Consider the following 20,263-nt stretch of genomic DNA (forward strand, 5'->3'; position numbering starts at 1 on the left):
AGATGCTACAACACCGACAGGAGAGCGTCTCCCACTGGCGTAGAGAGGCAGTAGCTATGTCCACGAGAGAAGCCCTGCTGTTGACGTAGCGCTGTCTACACAGGGAGTTAGGTTGCTACAACTGCATTACGCGGCAGTGTGGATTTTTCACACTCCTGAGTGGATGTTGTTATATGGCTACAAGGTTGCAAGGCAGACCTGGCCTTGGCCTCATTTAGAACTGTTAACAGACTTCCACCTATAAGCGGTTTCTGCGGTGAGTGCACGTAGGCCCTTAACTGAAAAGCCCAACCCTTGCAGGGAACAATGTGGGGAACCTTAACCTTATCCTGTAGAGTGGAAAGGGCCCAAGATCATAGCACAATTCACTCCCATTTAGACTACAAAACAGAAGAGCATTTGAACCATGATGCAACAGGTTTTCCAGCCCTGCTGAATTATAGATGGGTTCTAGTGGAGGGTCCCTGGCCTGTACTTAGAGGGGGAGGGATAGCTCAGTGGTTTGAGCATTGGCCTGCTAAACCCAGGGTTGTGAGTTCAGTCCTTGAGGGGGCCACTTAGGGATCTGGGGCAAAAATCAGTACTTGGTCCTGCTAGTGAAGGTAGGGGGCTGGACTCAATAACCCAAGGTCCCTTCCAGTTCTAGCAGATAGGATATCTCCATAAATTTAAAAACAGTAGTATTAAACCAGCCTGTAAGTTCAGGAGACAAATTTGTAGTCACACTAGGCAAGAGTGTTTGACAAACTCTCTAAAACTTATTTTCTGCTTACAAGTTTCCTCACTGGTTCAGATCCAGCAGCATCAATACTGGGAGCTTTAGTATACACAGAACGTGGATTGCTGTCATAGTTTAGCACAGTGTCCTGTCCAAGTAAGTCTAACCACTATGCTGTTAAAATGGCAGCAGTAGCTACAGGTACTGCTAGGCTTTATTTTTTTTTAAATAATGTTACTCTAGAGCAGACAAGCCAATAAGCAAATATATGCAGATACATCTCACCCCTGGCAGAACTGTGCAGTGGTATGACTCTTTTTATAGTACAGCTGAGCTCATAAAATGGCTTAAACTCCATTGTAACAGAGAACAGCTCTCTCTCTGCTTCAACATAATGGACAAGGCCTCTCTCACATTAGGGGGATAATGTGTAGGACAGTTTGGGTAGCATGTCTCTCGGAGTGTGGCTCAATGTGATCTGGGTGGGCACCCATTCCAGTAACAACTAACTGTCTCACAGATGAATTTGCTAGTGGGTGTTTATGGCCACTACTCAGTTGGTCAAATACAGTTCAGTTGGGGCTAGGCTTATATCACCAACTGAGTTTCTGATCAGACCTTCCCCTAGCTCACCCATGTACAGAGCTGGGATTTTCATTATAGAGTTAGGCCCCACTCACTGCTCCAAGCTGTTGCATGTAACCAGGTGTCCATACAGAGCACCCCTGCAGTATAACATGTGTTTGCTTAGGGAACAGCCTGCATGATTGGGGTTTTAGAGTCTATTGTCCCCACAGTCCCAAGAGAAGTTTCGGGAGGGCTGGAGGTGAGATTGGGGGTTGAGACTGTCTGCACAGAACAAAGGAATTAGCTGACTTAAAACCTCCTCTATACTTGTGTTAAAATGGTTTTCAGATAGGGAATAAGAACTTGTATAAGTGCTGCCTGGGGCTTTGTTCAAAGGCTTTTGTGGGAAAGTGATCTATTTCCTGTACAGCAAAGGTCTGCCACTACACAGAGAGAGGAGGGGAAAAGGGCATAGTACAAAGAAGAAAACAACTGCAGAGTTTTTAGAATTCCTCTGTGTGAGCAATTCATTTTCTGTTAATACGGCATAACTCAGAGCAAAAGGCAAGGCACACTCACCTTGTACATCAGTATCTACATGCTTTAGGCACTATAAACGACAAGGAGAAATATACAATCACAGTCCCTCACAGCTGTTCCAGTTTCTGTATTTTTATCAGCTGAAGTTCCAAGAAGTTTATCTGCAACCTGTGAGTTTGACAGGATACAGCTGTGGTAGGACCTGCCCTGGAAATAGTGTATACACTGCAAATCTCTCTTTGAAAGTGTCATTAACAGAACTAAGAAAAATCCCCTCCTCCCCCCAACAAACAGGGTATTAGAGTCTTCACCACTCAATATTGTACAATGCAACTAAACCTGTAATAATGGCACAAGGGGCTTTTTGGTTTAAAGAAGCTCGTGTTACTGTAGTTAATGCAAGAGTCCCACAGACTTGTTATTCAGCACAAAACTAGTTATCTAGAAGCTTTGATACCCGGGAGTATAAATAACCATTACTACAGAGCCTGGATTCTGTTTTCAGAGAGCAGTCACCAAGTAAACACTGAGGAATCCCTTTGGAAAAAGTATGTCTGTAACAACCGTCAACATGTGCCAGGCAGATAAAAAATGAGGAGCTGCCAGATTTGGTTATGGAAGTTTCTTGTTACTAGAATATTCAGATCTATTGTGGTAAGCAACACGGCTTGGAGTGTTAATCACAGATGCTGAAGGGCCTCTTGGCCTTGTTCGGTGTAGGAGTCATCTTTGTTTGAATCTGCCCATTCGCCAAAAGTATCCTGGAAGTGCATGTTTTTCTGTGTCGTCTGCATGCGTTTTTTATCACGAGAGAAGAAACTAAACCTTCCAGAAAGTAAGAAAGACAAATTAGGACTTAGTGGTTTGGAGACACTTGAGATAACTGATACATGGTGCAACAAAACTTAAAGAGCAAAAAACTGTTTGCATCTGCAAAATGAAGGCAGCGAAGCCTGATGGAGCCTTTGTCAAACATTATTCAAGATGAAGTCACTGCCATCTCTAGCTGCTTTGTTACTGAAGCTTCAAAAAGAAGCTTTAAATGCCGTGACCTACACACACGTGCAGTCTTAGTTTGGGTGTATTAGTTATTTAAAAAACAAACAAACACCACAACAACAGAACAAAAGGATAAGTTTCATGCCATAAACAAAATAAATTAGCATAGTATCTTTTTGGCATGAAAATGCTACAATATGCTTTTAAGTAGAAAGAGAAAAAATTGGGGGGGGGGAGGGAAGAGAAGGAAATAAGTATAAGAACTCACTAAAAATTTAGAGAAATGTTTAAAGTGCATACTTTTAATACCTTAGGCCCAGTTCCAGCACACACCTAAACGCGTATGTAAGTGTTTGCAGGATCAGAGCCTTAACACATTAAATGTGCATATCGTTTACCCACAGAGGGTGTAGTGCTAAGTTAATAGTGTGCATGAACTGATAAGTCATTTTAATAAGCCTGTGAACTGCAATTAAATGCAAAGCTGATACTACATAAAATAAAATCAGTTATTAGTCTTTCTTGTTTGTATGGCAGAGACGTTACTAGCTTAAGCAAAATAATTTATTATAGTGAACCATATATTTAAAAAAATGCAAAAGGTGTTCATGCAATGTTAAAATGTAATTAATGTCTGTTGGGAAATGCAAAAGTTAAGGTACCATCTTCAGCATTAACCACACTGCGTATCCTTCCATTTTATGGTGCTCTTTTTTAGGACTTTTTGCTCTGTTTGTATAGTACCTAGCACAATGGGGTCCTGGTCTACGAATGGAGTCCTTAGGTTCTACTGCAATACAAATAACAACATAAGTACTACATTAAGCGACTTTTAAGTACAGGATAGAAACTACTACTACGAGTGCAGTTCAAGCAAGTTAACGTTGCTGCTGGGACCTGAATGTTTGCATTTCCTAACTTTTTTATTTTAAGTCTGCAGCCTTAATATTGCAGTGTCTTGCATTTAATTTCTGGTTTGTTCTAAGAAAGTATATGTCAGCACTACCCTGCCACTGTCACCTCAGAGCTTATAACTTCATTATACTGCATCTGTTTTTGGTTGGTTGGTTTTTGGTTTTAAAGGCCAGATTCCAAGTCGTCCTGGCATAAGTGCACTGCTAACTAGGGCTTTCCCCTGTGCATATTTGTTCCTGCATTTTCAAATGTTCATAACTAACATTTTTCAAGTTTAGTAAAGTACACTCTTCATTGAAGACAGCTGTATTTACATGCTAAGTGTCAAGGGTCAAAAGTTCAGCCATTTGAGTTACTCTCAAATTATGATGTAGGAAAATGGCTATTTTATATATGAACAATTTATTCTAAATCTCACTGAAGAGATTTTGGTGAACTTAAGAGTGTCATTGTTGGGCCAAGAAAGCATGGAAATTCTCAGTCCAGAAGTTGAACGTTTAGAAAGATAAGTTTCTGTGTGGGAAGGGAAGGAATTTAGAATGAAAACTATTTTGCAGCCTTCGGTATAGTGGTCACTTCACATGACCACCATGATAATCAAAATTCAACCAGAACTTGTATTAGCAGTAGTCAGTACCCTCTTTTGATAGCCAAGAATATAGTTGTAGAACTTGTTTTAAGTGCATATAATCTGGATAGTGTGGAGCACACAATAGGAGACCAAAATCCACAGATGACATGTACTCAGACATGTAAATGACAGCCTATAAGTAAAGTAAACACTAAGTTAGCACAGATATTGGCCATTATATTCTGTAGAATTAATTTGTAGCAGGTCAATAAAATTAGTTTTTAAAAAGCACTTGTCATGATAGATATAAAACAAAACAGATTTAGTAAGCAAAATTAACAGATGTCGATTAAAATGCTCTTATTGAATTAATTTCTTAATGGGTAATGGACAAATTGGTTTAGCATGGTAACAGTAAGACAAAAGTGATAGAACAGAATATTCAAGACTGAGTATTTAAATACTGAAGTTAATATGTACTGATTGATCATTCTGATTGGCAGCTTTTGAGTTTGTGATCCTATAATCAGCCAATGGGAATGCAATCAGCAGTTTATATTAAAATACATGAGGGTCATGCAAAAAAAACAAAAAACCAAAACCAAAAAAGAACCCACAAAAAAAAAAAAAACAGTATGAAACATTTAAAAAAAATTCCTACAAGGGACACAAGTCTTCTTATTGGCTGCAATGTGGGATCATCTGGAATCAATCCAGCTGCTACCATGGGCATTATGGCTGTAAAGATCCTGGTCAGAAAAGTACAGGCACAGAGATAAGACTGGAGTAATAAATAAAAGACATTCCATAAAAGACAGGTAAACAAGATACATAGGGTTACTTTGAATTATCACACATGGGAGTAGTTAGAGGGAGGGAGAGAGAGAAGTGTATCTGCATCACCCAAGACAGCTGCTCACTGGCACTTCTGGTTAGATAAATTAGTACAGTACTTAAAATTTGGTTTTTATGCCATCTTAAAAATATTCATAACTGAGAGGTCAAATTTCTACTGTGATGCAGCACATAGCCTTCATGTAACTTCACCAAGGGATTATAATCTCTAGCAATGCAGAGCATAAGAATACATTTGTTTTTCCAGTTACAGGTTTGTAAAAGAAACAGGCACATACATAATGGTGAAGTGAAGAATGAGGGTGGATGTTAAGAAGTACAAACAATGCTCTATAATACAATAGAATAACTACTGCTTTTCCATAGATATTTGCATAGGAAATAGGGCTAGAAATGATCCATTTTACAGTTTTAAGGGTATTGCAAGTGACAAAACTGATACTGTCAAGTTAAAAAAAAAAAAAAGGATTTGAAGACTTGAAATAAACCCCATTGCATTCTACTTGGTTAAAAAAGGGTCCATGTCTCTCTTCTGAGAGGTTCTGCATCAATACACATGCAGAAATGCCAACCACAGGCAGCGATAATACTGGTTTCAAAGCCTTACAACTATGCTAGAAGAAACATTATTTTAGCTGACTTGCTATGACAGTTTCAGCCCTTTTACTGCACATCATACAATTCATGCAACTTGGAGATACACTCTGGTGCTCAAAAAACCTGAACATGAGAGAGCACTTTGGCTAGATGCTCTGTATGACCTGGCCCACACAAAGCATCTTCGTCCATACCTGCAACACCCTCTGCTGTTCTAAGGATTCTCCTCTGCAGATACTGGCAATTATGGCCAATTTATTTTTGTGCTGTGGACTAATGTCAGTTAAGGATAAAGTTGAGATCACCAGAGTCATTTCACTTGTGATCTAATGCAGTTCGGAAGCCTTCCTAACACAGCTGCTGTAGCTGCTATTCTTGAATCAAAACAAAGATATTATTCACCACAGCCTGGACTTCTAGTTTTACACATCATGGCCCACTCAGTTATCTATACAGCTCAGACATCAGAACAAGATGTAAGACTACTTCAGGCATTACATTGAACAAGAAGCGTGGTACTCTTAAAGAAAAGGGTCTTTCTATACAGTGTACAAACAAAACAGAGCCAGCATTTTTAATTCCAGTGCTGATGCTTTTTCCGCAAGTATCTCCTTTTGGCTGACAACAGATGTTCTCTCATTACATGCAGCCATAGAGGAATAGAGACAAACTTACTGGTAAATCAAGGTGATCTCAGGAGATCTGTGCTCCTTTAAACTTGTAGAGAATCTAAAAATCAAGCTGTAACCCCAGGGAGAAAAGTGTAGATTTCAGAACTTCCCTTAGCTGTTTGCAAATGCAGCAACTCACCAATTGTGTGAGCCAATCCAAGATGGTAGAGAATATGCCTGGTGTATTTATAATACTGTATTCACAGTGAAGGGAAATAGGTGTGTTTTAAAGAGGCAGACATACAGCTTTTCCTAAGAGAATGGCAATAAATCTGTATTTTCTTAGTTAGGGTTTGTCGAGAGAGAGTCTGAAAACAGGAGTGACAGCTAAGGCTGTCAGTTCTAATCCCAGCTCTGTTCCAAAGGAGTACTAAGGTAGTGTTTTTAATCTATTACATCTTATCCCAGTGCTATTGCAGGTTTGGAGAGCTTACAGGAAAATATTGCAGTTACAGTGTCTCCCTCTATGGTTTTAAGCAAGTGACTTGGGGCCTGATCTTACAAGGTGCTGAGCAGTTCTAAGTGTCCACAACTTCCCCTGGCACTGGGACCTGGAGCAGAGGAGGGACTTGGCACCTTGCAGAATCAGATCCTAAGTAACTTGCCCAAGGCTCCCCTCAGGCACAGTTGCATCTCCCAGCCCGGCAGTATCACTGGGGTAAGCTGTGGTATTTTCGTCTATTAATTTGGCTGCATCTTCTTTTTACCTCCATGTCCCCATCTGTAAAATGGGTATAATGGGATTTATTTACTATTTAGGTAATTAAATGGCTATAGTCGATGGGTGCTGAAAGACTGCCTGGAGCAGGAGAGATCTGTCAGCTCGAGGGATAAACTGTATCCCTAACTCTCACCTGACCAAGAAGGAGCTGGCTACCTGGGCTGTGTTACTTCTCCTTCTGGTCCCTGAGTGGGTGGGCTGTAAAGTGGCAGCCGCAGAAGACACAGAAATGGGGGCCTTTTTCTTTCCCAGCAATTCGGTTTCCTTTCATTTCAGGCAGTCACATAGACCCCCGGCACCTGCAGAACCTTGGCCTATGTGGGGACTGCTAAAGTCCTGGAGTGCCCCCTAGCTCGGGATTGCAGACAGTGCCCCAGCCATGGAGGACTGCTGGTGCCACAGTTTCAGGCACTCCAGACATGAGAGAGACAATGAAGACAGATGGGTTCTGTTTAGGGAGGTTGCAAAAAAGTTCAAGTACCATTGTCTTGGTTAACTTAAAAAAAAAATATATGGGTCCCCTCCCCCACCCTCGCAAGAGGCAGGGGAAACAAAAAAAACCCAAGGTGTTGAGAGTGCCAGTTGACAGGAAAGCCAGTTCCCCCAGACAGCAGGTGTGGTAGGCAGTTCCATATCCCAGCAAGAATAGGCAGGGGAGCTCTATGCTTAGGATGACAGCATGGGAATTTATTGAAATGTGAAAGGAGTTTTTGAAAGAAGGAAACAAGTCAAAACAACGGGTTTAACTTTTACTACTATTAGATATGGGCAATTATAAATTAAAAGGCAAGATGATAAAAAAGAAAGATCTGAATATTTGTCTAGAAATTTTCTATGTGATTAGTGGCCAGCTGCCCAACATATGTTCCAGAGCACTCCAGAAAAATCAGGAAGAACCCAGCGAGACATCCACTCCAAATATCCATGCTCTCCTGCCATGATTCCCTATGCTGCCTATGTATATTGGAACAGAGAGAGCCAAAACTAAGAATGTCCAGTTAGCATTGCAACAAAATGTGGTCAGTTTACAGTTTTGTCCCGCTTTTGCTCAGGATAATCCCAATCTTGAAATTGCAGTCACCATTATACTGGTTATGTGTCCATTCCCCACAAATGAGGAATCAAACTAAATAAACTGAAGGATTAAATAGTAATACAGGAACAGAACATTTATGATGGAGATGAACATATAAGATAAACCCACTAGTCCAAACATGACATGCTCTTCTCATAAGTGTTATAAAAGTAGGGCATCATAACCATAATCATGAGGGAAAGTAATCCAACTGTCAAAGTATAATTTTCAAATACAAAATAAAGGGTCATTGAAGCAACCAGTCTGAAATCTGGCCCATTCCTATGCACTAATAGCATGAGCTAAAGCTAACCGGAATCAATGGAAACACTCCAGTTATCTTTACTGGAGTTTGGATCATCCCCCCAGGATCATCCCATGGAAGGCACTGACAGGGGCAGAATAACTCAGTGGTTTGAGCATTGGCCTGCTAAACCCAGGGTTGAGAGTTCAATCCTTGAGGGGGTCACTTAGGGATCTAGGGCAAAAATCTGTCTGGGGATTGGTCCTGCTTTGATTTAAGCAGGGGGTTGGACTAGATGACCTCCTGAGGTCCCTTCCAACCCTGATATTCTAAGTGCAGACACTGTTTTTATATGGAAGCTGAAGGTTATATGCATATAGGGACAGGATGGGAGAGTTTTGCAACTAAATAAAAATGTGGCATATCCAAATAGTTTATGCATTGTTAAAAGTTACACTATTCACAAAACCTGAAAACCTCTTAGTAGGTTCAAAAGCTAATATTTGGAATAAAAAGGTAAGGGAGTGAGTTGACAATAGATAAACTGACAAATGAAGTGATTCTATAATTTGGTTTTCTAATGCTTTCTGCATAGTATTATTACTTACTTACACCCCACTATAGGGGGCACAGAGCTTTACAGGTCAGAAAAACAATAGAGACAAGCCCCCTCTGACAGGGTACAGAGTAAGCAAAGAGTTAACTCTGTGCTTAGACCGAATACAAGTGTTCTGTATACAGCTAGGGGTATGTCTACATCTACAATTTTGCAGCGCTGGTTGTTACAGCTGTATTAGTACAGCTGTATCGGGCCAGCGCTGCAGAGTGGCCACACTTACAGCAACCAGCGCTGCAAGTGGTGTTAGATGTGGCCACACTGCAGCGCTGTTGGGCGGCTTCAAGGGGGGTTCAGGGAACGCGAGAGCAAACCGGGGAAGGAGACCAGCTTTGCCGCGGTTTGCTCTCGCGTTCCCCGAACCCCCTTGCAAACCGCAGGGAAGGAGACCTGCTTGCTCGGGGATTCGGGGAACACGAGAGCAAACCGCAGGGAAGGAGACCAGCTTTGCTGCGGTTTGCTCTCGCGTTCCCCGAACCCCCCTGCAAACCGCAGGGAAGGAGACCTGCTTGCTTGGGGATTCGGGGAACGCGAGAGCAAACTGCAGGGAAGGAGACCTGCTTGCTCGGGGGTTCGGGGAATGCGAGAGCAAACCGGGGAAGGAGACCTGCTTGATTACCAGAGGCTTCCTCAGGTATGCTGGGATACCTGCTTATTCCACGGAGGTCAAGAAAAGCGCTGGTAAGTGTCTACACTTGATTACCAGCGCTGGATCACCAGCGCTGGATCCTCTACACCCGAGACAAAACGGGAGTACGGCCAGCGCTGCAAACAGGGAGTTGCAGCGCTGGTGATGCCCTGCAGATGTGTACACCTCCTAAGTTGCAGCGCTGTAACCCCCTCACCAGCGCTGCAACTTTGTGATGTAGACAAGCCCGCAGGAAATGGCAAGGCTTGAGCCTGAAGGCTCAGATTCTCAGGATGTAGGAATCTGTAAACATGGCTACTTAGTAGTGGGAAGGGAAGGAGACTGAACTCCAGGCCCAGCTGTTATGTGCTTGAGCTTTTGTTATGAACACATTCTATAGCTCTCAGGTATGAGACCTAGAGAAGCCAGCTTGCTGATGTGTTCCCGTTGCTGAATCTGCTATCTCTGCCCCAGGAGTTTACTCTCTAAATGTAAGCAAGCACATAGGCATGTAAAATTGGGCACTTTTTCACTTAATGTACCCTGATCTTACAGTGGTCTTAGCTGCAATTTGGGGTGCCCAAGGAATGCAGGATCAGGCTTGAAACAGGACCACTGCCCATGGTGAGAGACCAGCAGTTCACTTTCATATGCAGACACAAACATCCTCAGAGCCTGAATAGGCTGACAAGATGGTTCCAAATAAGAGCCGGAGTTTCTGTGGCTAACAGCTTGTTAGCTCATATGCTGTTACAATCCATAGCAACATATGCTACTCTACTCAGAGTATTATGAGCAGTACTCAAGAAGGGAATATTAGAATTTAACACACATAGGGGCACAGTTTATCTGTAACCATAAATGCAAGTGCACAGAACACTTATTCTTCTCCTTATTGTGTGTGTGAAGGGAACCTGTCAGAGATAGGAAGTCACTGAGAATTAAAACAACACTATGTTCTGTTTTGTTTCATAAAACCTATAAATTGTGTTTTTATAATACTGTTTATTATAGGATTATTTCCAAAACACATGTGCATGTGATATCACTAAATGAATATTAATGGGGTTGTGGTGGGGGGGGACGACAACCAGAACTAAAACCAACCCAATTACCCCCGCAAGAAACATGCCCAGTTCGAGATTTTTGGAAGAGAATGCTACTTACAGTCGTTTGATTCCAGATTCTGGCTGAGTTGAGGTTTTTGAATTAATTATGGGGGTAGGTTGAGGGGATCTAGTTTCTTCTTCTGTTTCCTCACTTTAAGAAGAGGGAAAAATACAGTTAAATTCTAGTTCTTTCATTATTCTGGAGAAATTTAAAATACAATTTGAAGTAGGAGTTTTGTACATTACAAAATTAAGAGCCTGATCCACAACAGATGAAAAGATTCCCTCTGACTTTGGTGGATTTGGATCAGACCCAGAGTTGCATGAATCTGAACAAGCTTTGTAAACTAAAAGGAACTGAGAGGCTGATTCAAACCCATTAAAGTCAGTGGCAATCTTTTCATCAGCAGTGGATAAGGCCCTTCGTTTCTTTTAATTTACAATACTTTTTCAAATTAAAGTCACCAGTGTTAGAAGAGGAGATCTAGAACTGTCACATGAGGAGGATTTGTAGGGTTAATCATACACAGTGAGTGCCATTAAAAATGTCAGACTTCTGTGTAAGCATGAAAGCTTCTCTCACTCATCAACAGAAATTGGAACAGTAAAAGATATTAGCTCACCCACCTTGTCTCTCTACTGTCCTGGGATCTGACATGGCTACAACACTGCATACATTAAAAACAAACAAAAAAATCAACATTCAGGTAACCCAAGTACCTGCAATAGTTTCTTAAACTCAGAAGAGGACAGAATACTGCTGTGCAGTGTACAGCAATCCTTGGGAGAGTGACAGGCTGAGTTTAATGGATCCCACTGTTTAGGAGAGAAAAACTGACCATATGATTTAAAAAAAAAAAAAAAGTTGACGAGTGCTGGATTGACAGCTCAGGAGTCCCCGGTTTAGTCAAAGAACAGGTGCAGCAAGACCATCTTCCCCCTACTGATATACCTCAAATGACCGTCTAAACAGAGCTCCTGTAGAGGAGGCTAAGCTCTCCTATGTTCAGGGCCCATTCAATCCTTGGCCTCTATGAGGAGACTGGAAATCACTGGCATGCTAATGGCAATGGTCATGATAGTTTTCGGATTTTGGCACTTCTCCACTGGGTACTGAACTGTGACCACGACCTTGCTGCCCTTGGGCCACAGAACTGGTATCAGATGGCAATACGTTTTTGGCACCAGCCATGTGCTGAGGAATTGATCTTTGCCAGTGACCTAGAGGTGCATCCTGTCCCAGGGACATATAGACCCTATATAGCTTTGCTGAGAATATTAAATGGGTAAATAGTAAAAAATCTGTCCCTACATGAAATTTGCAATTTTTTTTTTTTAAAGCTGATTGAAAGAGTTAGGGTGTGCAGGGTGGGTGGTTGTTTCTTGTTGTAATTTCAAGTCAGATTTTGTTCCACAGGTATGGAAAGGAATGATTTGTCACTCATTTGAAAAAAAATTATACTAAGATTTTTGGTTGTTGCGGTTTTCAATTCCCTTCCCCAGATTCTCTCCCTCTATTTTGCCACTAAAAAAGAAAGGGAGGAAAGGGGGAAAGAAAATGGAAAAAAAACAACCCCAAATATTTCCATCTTTGTGAAAGGCCATTTTCCGATTTAAAAAAAAATTAAACAGGCACTAACAATTTCTCTCCCTTTTAAAGTATTCATTTGTTTGAAATGTCCGCTATTGAGGTCACAGATTTTGGGGAACATTAAACCAAACTCCTCCCAAAACTTGGTGAAAATTCAAATATGAACCAGATTTTGGAACCATCTTTACTTTGTTTTAGGGAAGCCAAGAATCCGCTGCAGTTTCTTAGAGACTATTTAAGCGGACACTCATAGTTTTTAGATCCAACCTCTGATTTCTCTCTATTCTGTGCCTCTACAATGGAGAAGGCAGAGGTAGCAATACCAACAGTGGGAGCCAACACACCTCTTATAATATAAAAGCTCTTCCTGCAGCAAAAACACTCGAGACTTCAGTTCATTCCGCTCGTGTAAGACATCCCGTAGCTCTTGTAGAGTAAATCTTGGACGGTTTGGATCTTTTAAATCCAGAGCCATCTTCTCCGATTCAGAAAGATAGTCATCATTGTTAGGTTCTGACTGGAGGATGAAATACAAGCTTTAATTAATTCATTGTGCACTCAATAAAGGCTTAACTTTTCCTTAGAGATGCAATTGAATCATCCATCACTATTCTTAATATTATAAGAGCCGTCAACAATGTTAGAGGAGTGCTATGGAAAGCCAACTACTTTTGCTTCATTGCTCGGATTTAATAAGATCACCAGCAAGAATAATTCAGTGGTAGGGGATCACAGCATTCCTTACTGTGCTGGAAACTGCTGGAGGCTAACAACGCTGGGGTAGCTTTGGGTTTTTTAGGCCTCAAAGATGGGGTGATCCCTCTTTATCTCACCTCCTCAGATGAGAGGAGTCATGAGTGGGTGCCAACAGCAAGGAGGCTGTAAATCCAGCCTAGGGGAAGTTTGTTTTCTATTTTATTTAGCCAGAGGCCTGTATTTTCAGAAGTGACTACTGATTTGGGGTAACAATGTTGTTGGGTATCCAACCTGAGACACCTTAAAGGGGCCTGATTTTGACGGTCTAGGTGTTCAGAGAATCAAACCCCCCCCCCCAAAAAAAAAAAAAACCCAAACCACTAATCATTTTTTAAAATGTAGGGCCAGTGTTTTGACAGGCGCCTACTTTCCACAGTTTCTTAAAGATAGTTAATCAAATATTTTAAAATAAATGACCCTTGCTGTGTGGCTTGTTTAGTGTATTTTCCAATCATAAGGAGACACTTCTTTAGAAGAGGTTGCAAGTTTCCCTGAATATATAATAACCTATTACATTAATGCCCTTGCTCAAATGACATCTCTTTGAGGTCAACACCAGTGAACCTGAACAGCTACAAAGAGGAGATATACAGATGTGTGCAGAGCACCCCATATTCCCTGTTGGTAATGGCAGGGTTGGCTTTTTTATTTTTTAAATAGACCAGTTACTCCCATTCTTCTTCTATATAATAGTTCTATGTAAGATTCACTCAAAGTTAGGAGATTTCTCCAGTTTTGGTCCTGGAGCCTGTAGACGTTCGGTCTCTTGCATCCTAATTTCTGCAGAACTTGGACCCTGATCTACGCAGATGGTTTCTCACACCTGTGTGGAGTCCTACCAAAGTCAATGAGATCTTGCATGGCTCTGTTTGCAGGGACATGGCCCAAGGGACAGCACAGAGAAGGAGAAGAAAGTCACCATACATCAGGGTTTCTCAAATAGGGGCGCCGCTTGTAGGGAAAGCCCCTGGCGGGCCGGGCCGGTTTGTTTACCTGCCCTGTCCGCAGGTCCGGCCGATCCTGGAGCAGTGAACCGCAGCCAGTGGGAGCCGCAATCGGCCGGACCTGCGGACGGGGCAGGTAAACAAACAGGCCCGGCCCACCAGGGGCTTTCCCTACACAAGTGGTGATCCCAGTTTGAGAAACACCACCATACACGATACTGCTGCTGTAGTCAGTGACATCACATGGCCATATAAAGCAGAGTAAGCAATACAGAGAAAATACAAGCGTGTTGGAAATGTGTGCTTGGAATTAGGATTTTCTGCAACACAACTGAGAACACTACGAGGTCTGGGAAACTTCCAGCTGTAAATAAATGTTGGAACGGTGCATGCAGCAAAGTACATTTGAAACGCAATACTTGTTGCAAGAGCTGATGGGGTGCCAGCACATAGAAGCAGTGTCACTGAATGGGCTGAGAGAGACAGATGATTTACATGTTTGGACCTGATGAAGATAAGCAGGGAAGAAAGTAAGCTGCTCACCTCCCAAACTGGATTTTAAAGAGGTACCAAGAGTTTCCTGGCTGTGTCACTGGAGTCAGGAGTCTGTTGGTGTCCCAGTGGCATGGCGGCTCCTAACTAGGTGTTTTATATTCAGAGTATAGCCACCTAAACAGATATGTTCCTTTCAACACTCCGAATGGAAAAAGGCCAATCAAGATCTCATTTCCCAGGGAAAGCTTCTCTAAATAAGATGCGCCCCCATTTAGGGCCAATATAATAAAAATAAATACTGAGCACTTCTGTTCTAAAGCATAGCACTACAGATCTTCAGATCTGACATTGAATTGATCCCCAAGACCCTACAGAGTAGGTCAGTATTACTACTTCCATTTCACAGACAGGAAAACTAAGGCTACGTCTACACTGCACACCTTACAGCAGCACAGCTGTACTGCTACTAAGTGCTGCTGTAAGGTCTGCAGCATAGCTGCCCTTTGTTGGCAAAATAAAACCACCCCCAATGAGGGGCAGTAGCTTTGTTGGTGAGAGAGAACATCTCCCACCAATAAAGTGCTGTCCACTCTGGCACTTTTTGTCAGTAAAACTTTTGTCGGTCAGGGCTGTATTTTTTTCACACCTGACTGACAAAAGTTTTACTGGTGAAAGTGGAGTGTAGACCTAGCCTAGAGTACAAGAAGAGGAAGTGACTTGCTCACAGAGCAAGTCCATGTAGAGTCAGGATTAGAACTCAGGAATTGCTGGCTCCCATCAGACTGTATCCACTAAGTTGCACTGCTTGTCAATGTCAGTTCTATAGGCGATACATAGTAATTGGGAGTATAGTCTCTAGTAGAGCTAGTTGGAAAATTAAATCCAAACTATTCTTGCAGAAAGTTTTATATATTCAAATTTTCCAATCAGCTCTAGTTCCCAGGAAGCTACCCGTGGGTTTAATTGGTATTAAACTCATTTGATTAAAAAGGGAAAAGGCCATTTTTATAACAATTCAGGAAAACTACTGGCTTCTAGATCCCACCCTCTAGTTATGAAACCTAGTTATTTATACCACATCTAAAAGAAGGTGGTAGCACTTTTTCCTCTGTAAAGCACTGCAGAGCGAGATTGATTAGAGTGAGGGAGATGTCAACAGCAGGTATATACCGCTGAAAGCAGATATTCTACGTTAGGAGCATGATCTACATGCTCCTATTATTGAGAATGCCATTTTCTAGCACTCCAGGGAATATGCAACCTAGGGACACCCCCCCATTCCTGTAAACACTTAACTTTATGTATCTGAGTAGTGCTATAGAGTTCAATGGGATTTCTCACGTATTTAAAGTTCAGCATGTGTGTACCTCTGTGCAGGATCAGGGTTAAAATCTCCACACTGTCATTGTTATATTGGTTGAAAGAACATTCTCTCCATTGGGCGGGAATGGGGTCTAGTGCTTGGAGCAGGGAACAGGAAATCAGGACTCCTGGATTTCATTTCCACCTCTTGCTCTAACTCACTGTGTGGCTGTGTAAAACACACAAGGTGACGTTTCCAATAGTGGCCTCTAGTTTGAGGTACCTGATCTTAGGCTCCAAGGGCTTGATTCTTCACTAGTCTCGAGGTCTCAAGCTTCACTTGGGAATGGTGGGTGCTCAGCACTTCACAGGAAAAGGCTCTAAGCAGCTAAATTTGGGGATCCAAGTACTGGGGCATCCAAACACAAGCCACTTTTGAAAATACAGGCTTGACTGTCTCCAGCCCTCCACTCACCCATCAGCAAAATAACCCTGACCCTCCTCCCAGGGCTGTGAGGAAGGTTAGTTAATAGACTTTTGCAGAAGTCCAAACTGTTGCTGCAGAATATTCTATCCAATGTCCTGCAAGGATGGAATAGCAGCTTGAATGACAGCTAGTCTCTGTTTGTCAGATCCTTACTATTCAATTAGGTTTTTTTTCTTACCGCAACCTAATGTCATAAGATGGATATTATGGAACACAAAATGTTCAGAGGAAATCATAACGTAAATGCTTTTCCATACAATTACTCCCATCTTGGTCACATGCATCATTTCAAAGCCCATTTCAATTCTGTTTACTTCCCATCCCCTTCCCCAGATAAGCCATCTTGTCCAGATCTCATCTAAGTCAGTGGAAACTGACACACACATAGCCAATGCAGCTAAGTTTACTCAGCCCTTCTCTGGTGCTAGTTCCAGAGAAGGTAGTTATTCCAGCTTTTTGCTTGCCACTGCAATTACTGCCTAACCTTCGCCCTGGCAGAAAGAATGGGAACGGCTGTAATTAGAAGAGATGCCACTGACATGAAACTGATGAGTTACAGCAATGAGAAGAAAGCATCCTCTCTCTCTGGAGACTGAAGACACTTTCATGCTTGCTGGCTCAGGGCCTAGGCCTGTTTACAAAGCTGGGTCTCCAAGCTGAATTAACAACAATGAAATCATCCCTTAAACTATTAGTACCAAGCTCATTCAATTCATTAGTAAAACACTGACAGTCACTGTCACTTTTCGGGCGGGGGGAACCCGAGCATCCTCACATGCCCCTGTTCCCCTCTGTTTTCTCACTTATTTTCCTACCTACTTCTCTCCTGCTTTCGTTTTCCCTCTCTCTGGCTGCAATCTTCTGCTGAGGCATTTATACCATGCTTGTGACAGGACATGTCTTTGCCACCTGAGAGGGGAAGCCAATATTTTAGCTGGCGTTAAACACTCAATAGGAAAATTCTTTAGAACATTGGTCCTCAAATTGCTTCAGACCATGGACTACTTCAAACAAAAGTGGTCCTGTGTAGACCTCCCTGCCCAGGCCCATCTCTACCCTACAGCAAATAGAGAATTTCGCTATATGGCAAAGTTCAATCAGGATACCATTAAGGAGACAAGATAAAAGTACATTTGCTCTAATGAGATGGATGGTGCTGCTTGATCCTTTATCCCCATTGCATGTCCTTGTTGCTTATTTCCTCTGTGCACATGAGTGCACCTTGATTCAGAATTACTCTCCTCTCACTAGAGCAATGACGGACACAGACAGACAATCTCACCACGTTACTTTGTAGTTTGGTGCTTTGCATATTTCTGCAAATATTTTATCACAAACTCAAATTTACTTTCCATGAGCATCTGTGCTAGTAACACTCCACTGCACAAACATTAATAGGAAGCTAATGCATGAATAGGGCCAATGTAAGTTCATTTAAAACATGCCTACAAATATTTGCAGACTTGTTTGGTAGCATTATCCCTGGTCTGTTCTTGACAAGTCAGCTGAACGATACCATAGCCACTTGACGGACTCAGTCTTGCTCCAGTTAGCATCAGTGGTGCAGGTTCACAGCCTCTCCTCACTTTTATGGGTTTGTAACCAGCCCTGAGCATTGTTCATTCATGCTTTAATTCTGAACATTCACAATTAGTTTAGTGAATGGGAAGATGGTCAGTTGTTAGAGCAATGATGTGCCAACAAAAAGGACAGAAAAATCTTGTTAATCCCTAGAATGCTGGCATCTTCCAAATGGTCAGTGAAATGAACAGGATATTCATTGGAATAAAATGATCATTAGATATGGGTAATTTTTAAAAGTCACAGTGAGTGTCTCAGTTATGTCATGGTCAATCTGGATTTTTAATATAAGTTATGATCATTATGCTTCATGGTATAAGATAGTCACCCAATGAGTGTCAGGAAGAAGGTTTTGCCTAAGAGATAGTAAATTGCTAATTGAACAGCACTATCTTGTGCATGTGTATTTGGTACAAAGATTTTAACAGCATGAATGGAAGAGGACACCATTAACCAGTGGCAAAAATCACTATGTTGTTATTCAGGTCATCCTAAATGAGTACTGCTAAATGTATACCTCCCCATTCCATCCCTCTCTTTATTTTCTGTATGCCACGTATGTTATAAAAATACTGCTTTTAGGAATGTGATAGTGAGCTTCATGATTGTTTTATTTAAATTGGGACTGTATTTTGTATTCCTCTGCCTGTAAGTCCAGGTGCTTTGTGACCATGAGTCCTACTGTACAGGGCTCAGATTACACTAACAACTCTTAAGAGTGACCCACAAAAACAATTCTGTGCAGAATAATGTGACAATTTCAAGTCAGTATCTCAGGTCTTGCCAGGGCTAGAAGCATTGTAAATAGGGGCATCTCACTTGCCATTGGTATTATGCTCAGCACAGGACTGGCCTGAGTCTCTGATGAGGGAACATTTAAAGAGTCCAATTTGGTGCAGTAAAATGAAGGTGGAAATTATTGTCTTGACAAGCTGTTATTTGTCAATGGCAGCTGATGCAAGCTGCTTAGAGTGTAGGAAATCATAGAATATCAGGGTTGGAAGGGACCTCAGGAGGTCATCTAGTCCAACCCCTTACTCAAATCAAAGCAGGACCAATCCCCAGACAGATTTTTGCCCCAGATCCCTTAATGGCCCCCTCAAGGATTGAACTCACAACTGGGTTTAACCACTAAGCTATCCAACCCTCAGAATCAATAGTCCTAGGAGGACTGGATTAGTGGACAGAGTGCAGATGAGGCAGTCAAAGATGCATGATATATTTATCCCATGGAGATCATCTCCATATAGTGTGTGCACATGTGCACAACACTCACCCACCCCCCTACCTTTATTCTATATTTGTGGTCTCTCAGGGGTTAACTTGTGTGTCTGTCAGAAGTGACCATTTCTATTTGTGGGTTCGAGACACATGGCTCAGACCCTAACTTTCAGTCACAGATGTAAACACAAGTTGCAGGTGAGTTTCCCCAAGGCCTGTAACCTCTCCAAGAGTGCAAAGGGTCAAGTACATCAAGTACTTTGATATGTTTATAAAAATTTTGCTGCAGGGCAGCCTATTTCTCCAGCTTAGTACCTGGAAAGCTGCCTGCTATTCCATTTCAGAGGGCATGTGCCAGTTATCTGCTGAGATGTTGCCAAACACCACGTAATAGTGTAAGCTGGAAGTGAACGAACAACAACAGACCCGAACAGAAGCGTTAAGGTATCAGGTATATAAAGTGCAGGCAGGTAGTACTTTTCAGTTTGGAGAGATCTCTATGCCAGTAATTTACCTGGCTTACTGGAAAGTGCTGTGCTAGTTAAATTACGGTAGCACAGAGCCCACAACTGAGATTGGGACCCTACTCTGCTAGGTGCTGTATAGAGACAGTCCAAACTGCTGACAAATTGTTAAATTTACTGTGAAAAACCCCTCCCCCCAAATTTGTAGCAAGATGACACAATTAAGTTTTAAAGGCATATGTTAACAAGGACTAACCCTGGCCATGTGCACTATAAATCCAGGAGGCAAGTTTGAAGTTGTTTTATATTAATTATGCAAGTTTTTAGGCCAAAAAATGTTTATTTCGCCTCAGTCACTGCTGGTAAACTGTTCTGTTGGTTTCTATTCTAATGTAGATAGAGAGGTAAATATTCTATGCTCAACTTTAGTGGCAGTGACTGTAATAAAACTACACTGCCCCTCTGTAGGGTAACAGGCCCCATACTGGCCATTATTAGGACTGCAAATTCATCTGCCTGCAACAAGTGGATACTGATAATTGAAGCAATACATTACATTCAAGCCAACAAAGCATCCATACAGGGTACTCAGAGGG

The 20,263-nt window shown here is 41.9% G+C and overlaps 1 protein-coding gene across 4 annotated transcripts in view; it reads right to left on the reverse strand.

The window, feature by feature from the left end:
* Positions 1-1,782: 1,782 nt before the first annotated feature.
* The window catches only part of RILPL1 (Rab interacting lysosomal protein like 1), a 36,290-nt gene continuing 17,809 nt past the window's right edge, over positions 1,783-20,263 (reverse strand). Inside the window, exons 5-9 of one of the 4 annotated variants that reach the window (XM_030583125.1) lie at positions 12,762-12,934; positions 10,885-10,977; positions 4,972-5,059; positions 3,569-3,614; positions 2,564-2,650 (exon numbers count right to left, since the gene is read on the reverse strand). In XM_030583125.1, the coding sequence (XP_030438985.1) occupies positions 3,612-3,614; positions 4,972-5,059; positions 10,885-10,977; positions 12,762-12,934 (357 nt within the window). In that variant the 3' untranslated portion in view covers positions 2,564-2,650; positions 3,569-3,611. Of the gene's footprint in view, positions 2,651-3,568; positions 3,615-4,971; positions 5,060-10,884; positions 10,978-12,761; positions 12,935-20,263 lie in introns of all 4 variants that reach the window. The other 3 variants (XM_030583124.1, XM_030583126.1, XM_030583123.1) reach the window with 3 other exon arrangements.

This window comes from Gopherus evgoodei, chromosome 13, assembly GCF_007399415.2.
Source record: "Gopherus evgoodei ecotype Sinaloan lineage chromosome 13, rGopEvg1_v1.p, whole genome shotgun sequence".
In the NCBI taxonomy this organism is placed as follows: domain Eukaryota; kingdom Metazoa; phylum Chordata; order Testudines; family Testudinidae; genus Gopherus; species Gopherus evgoodei.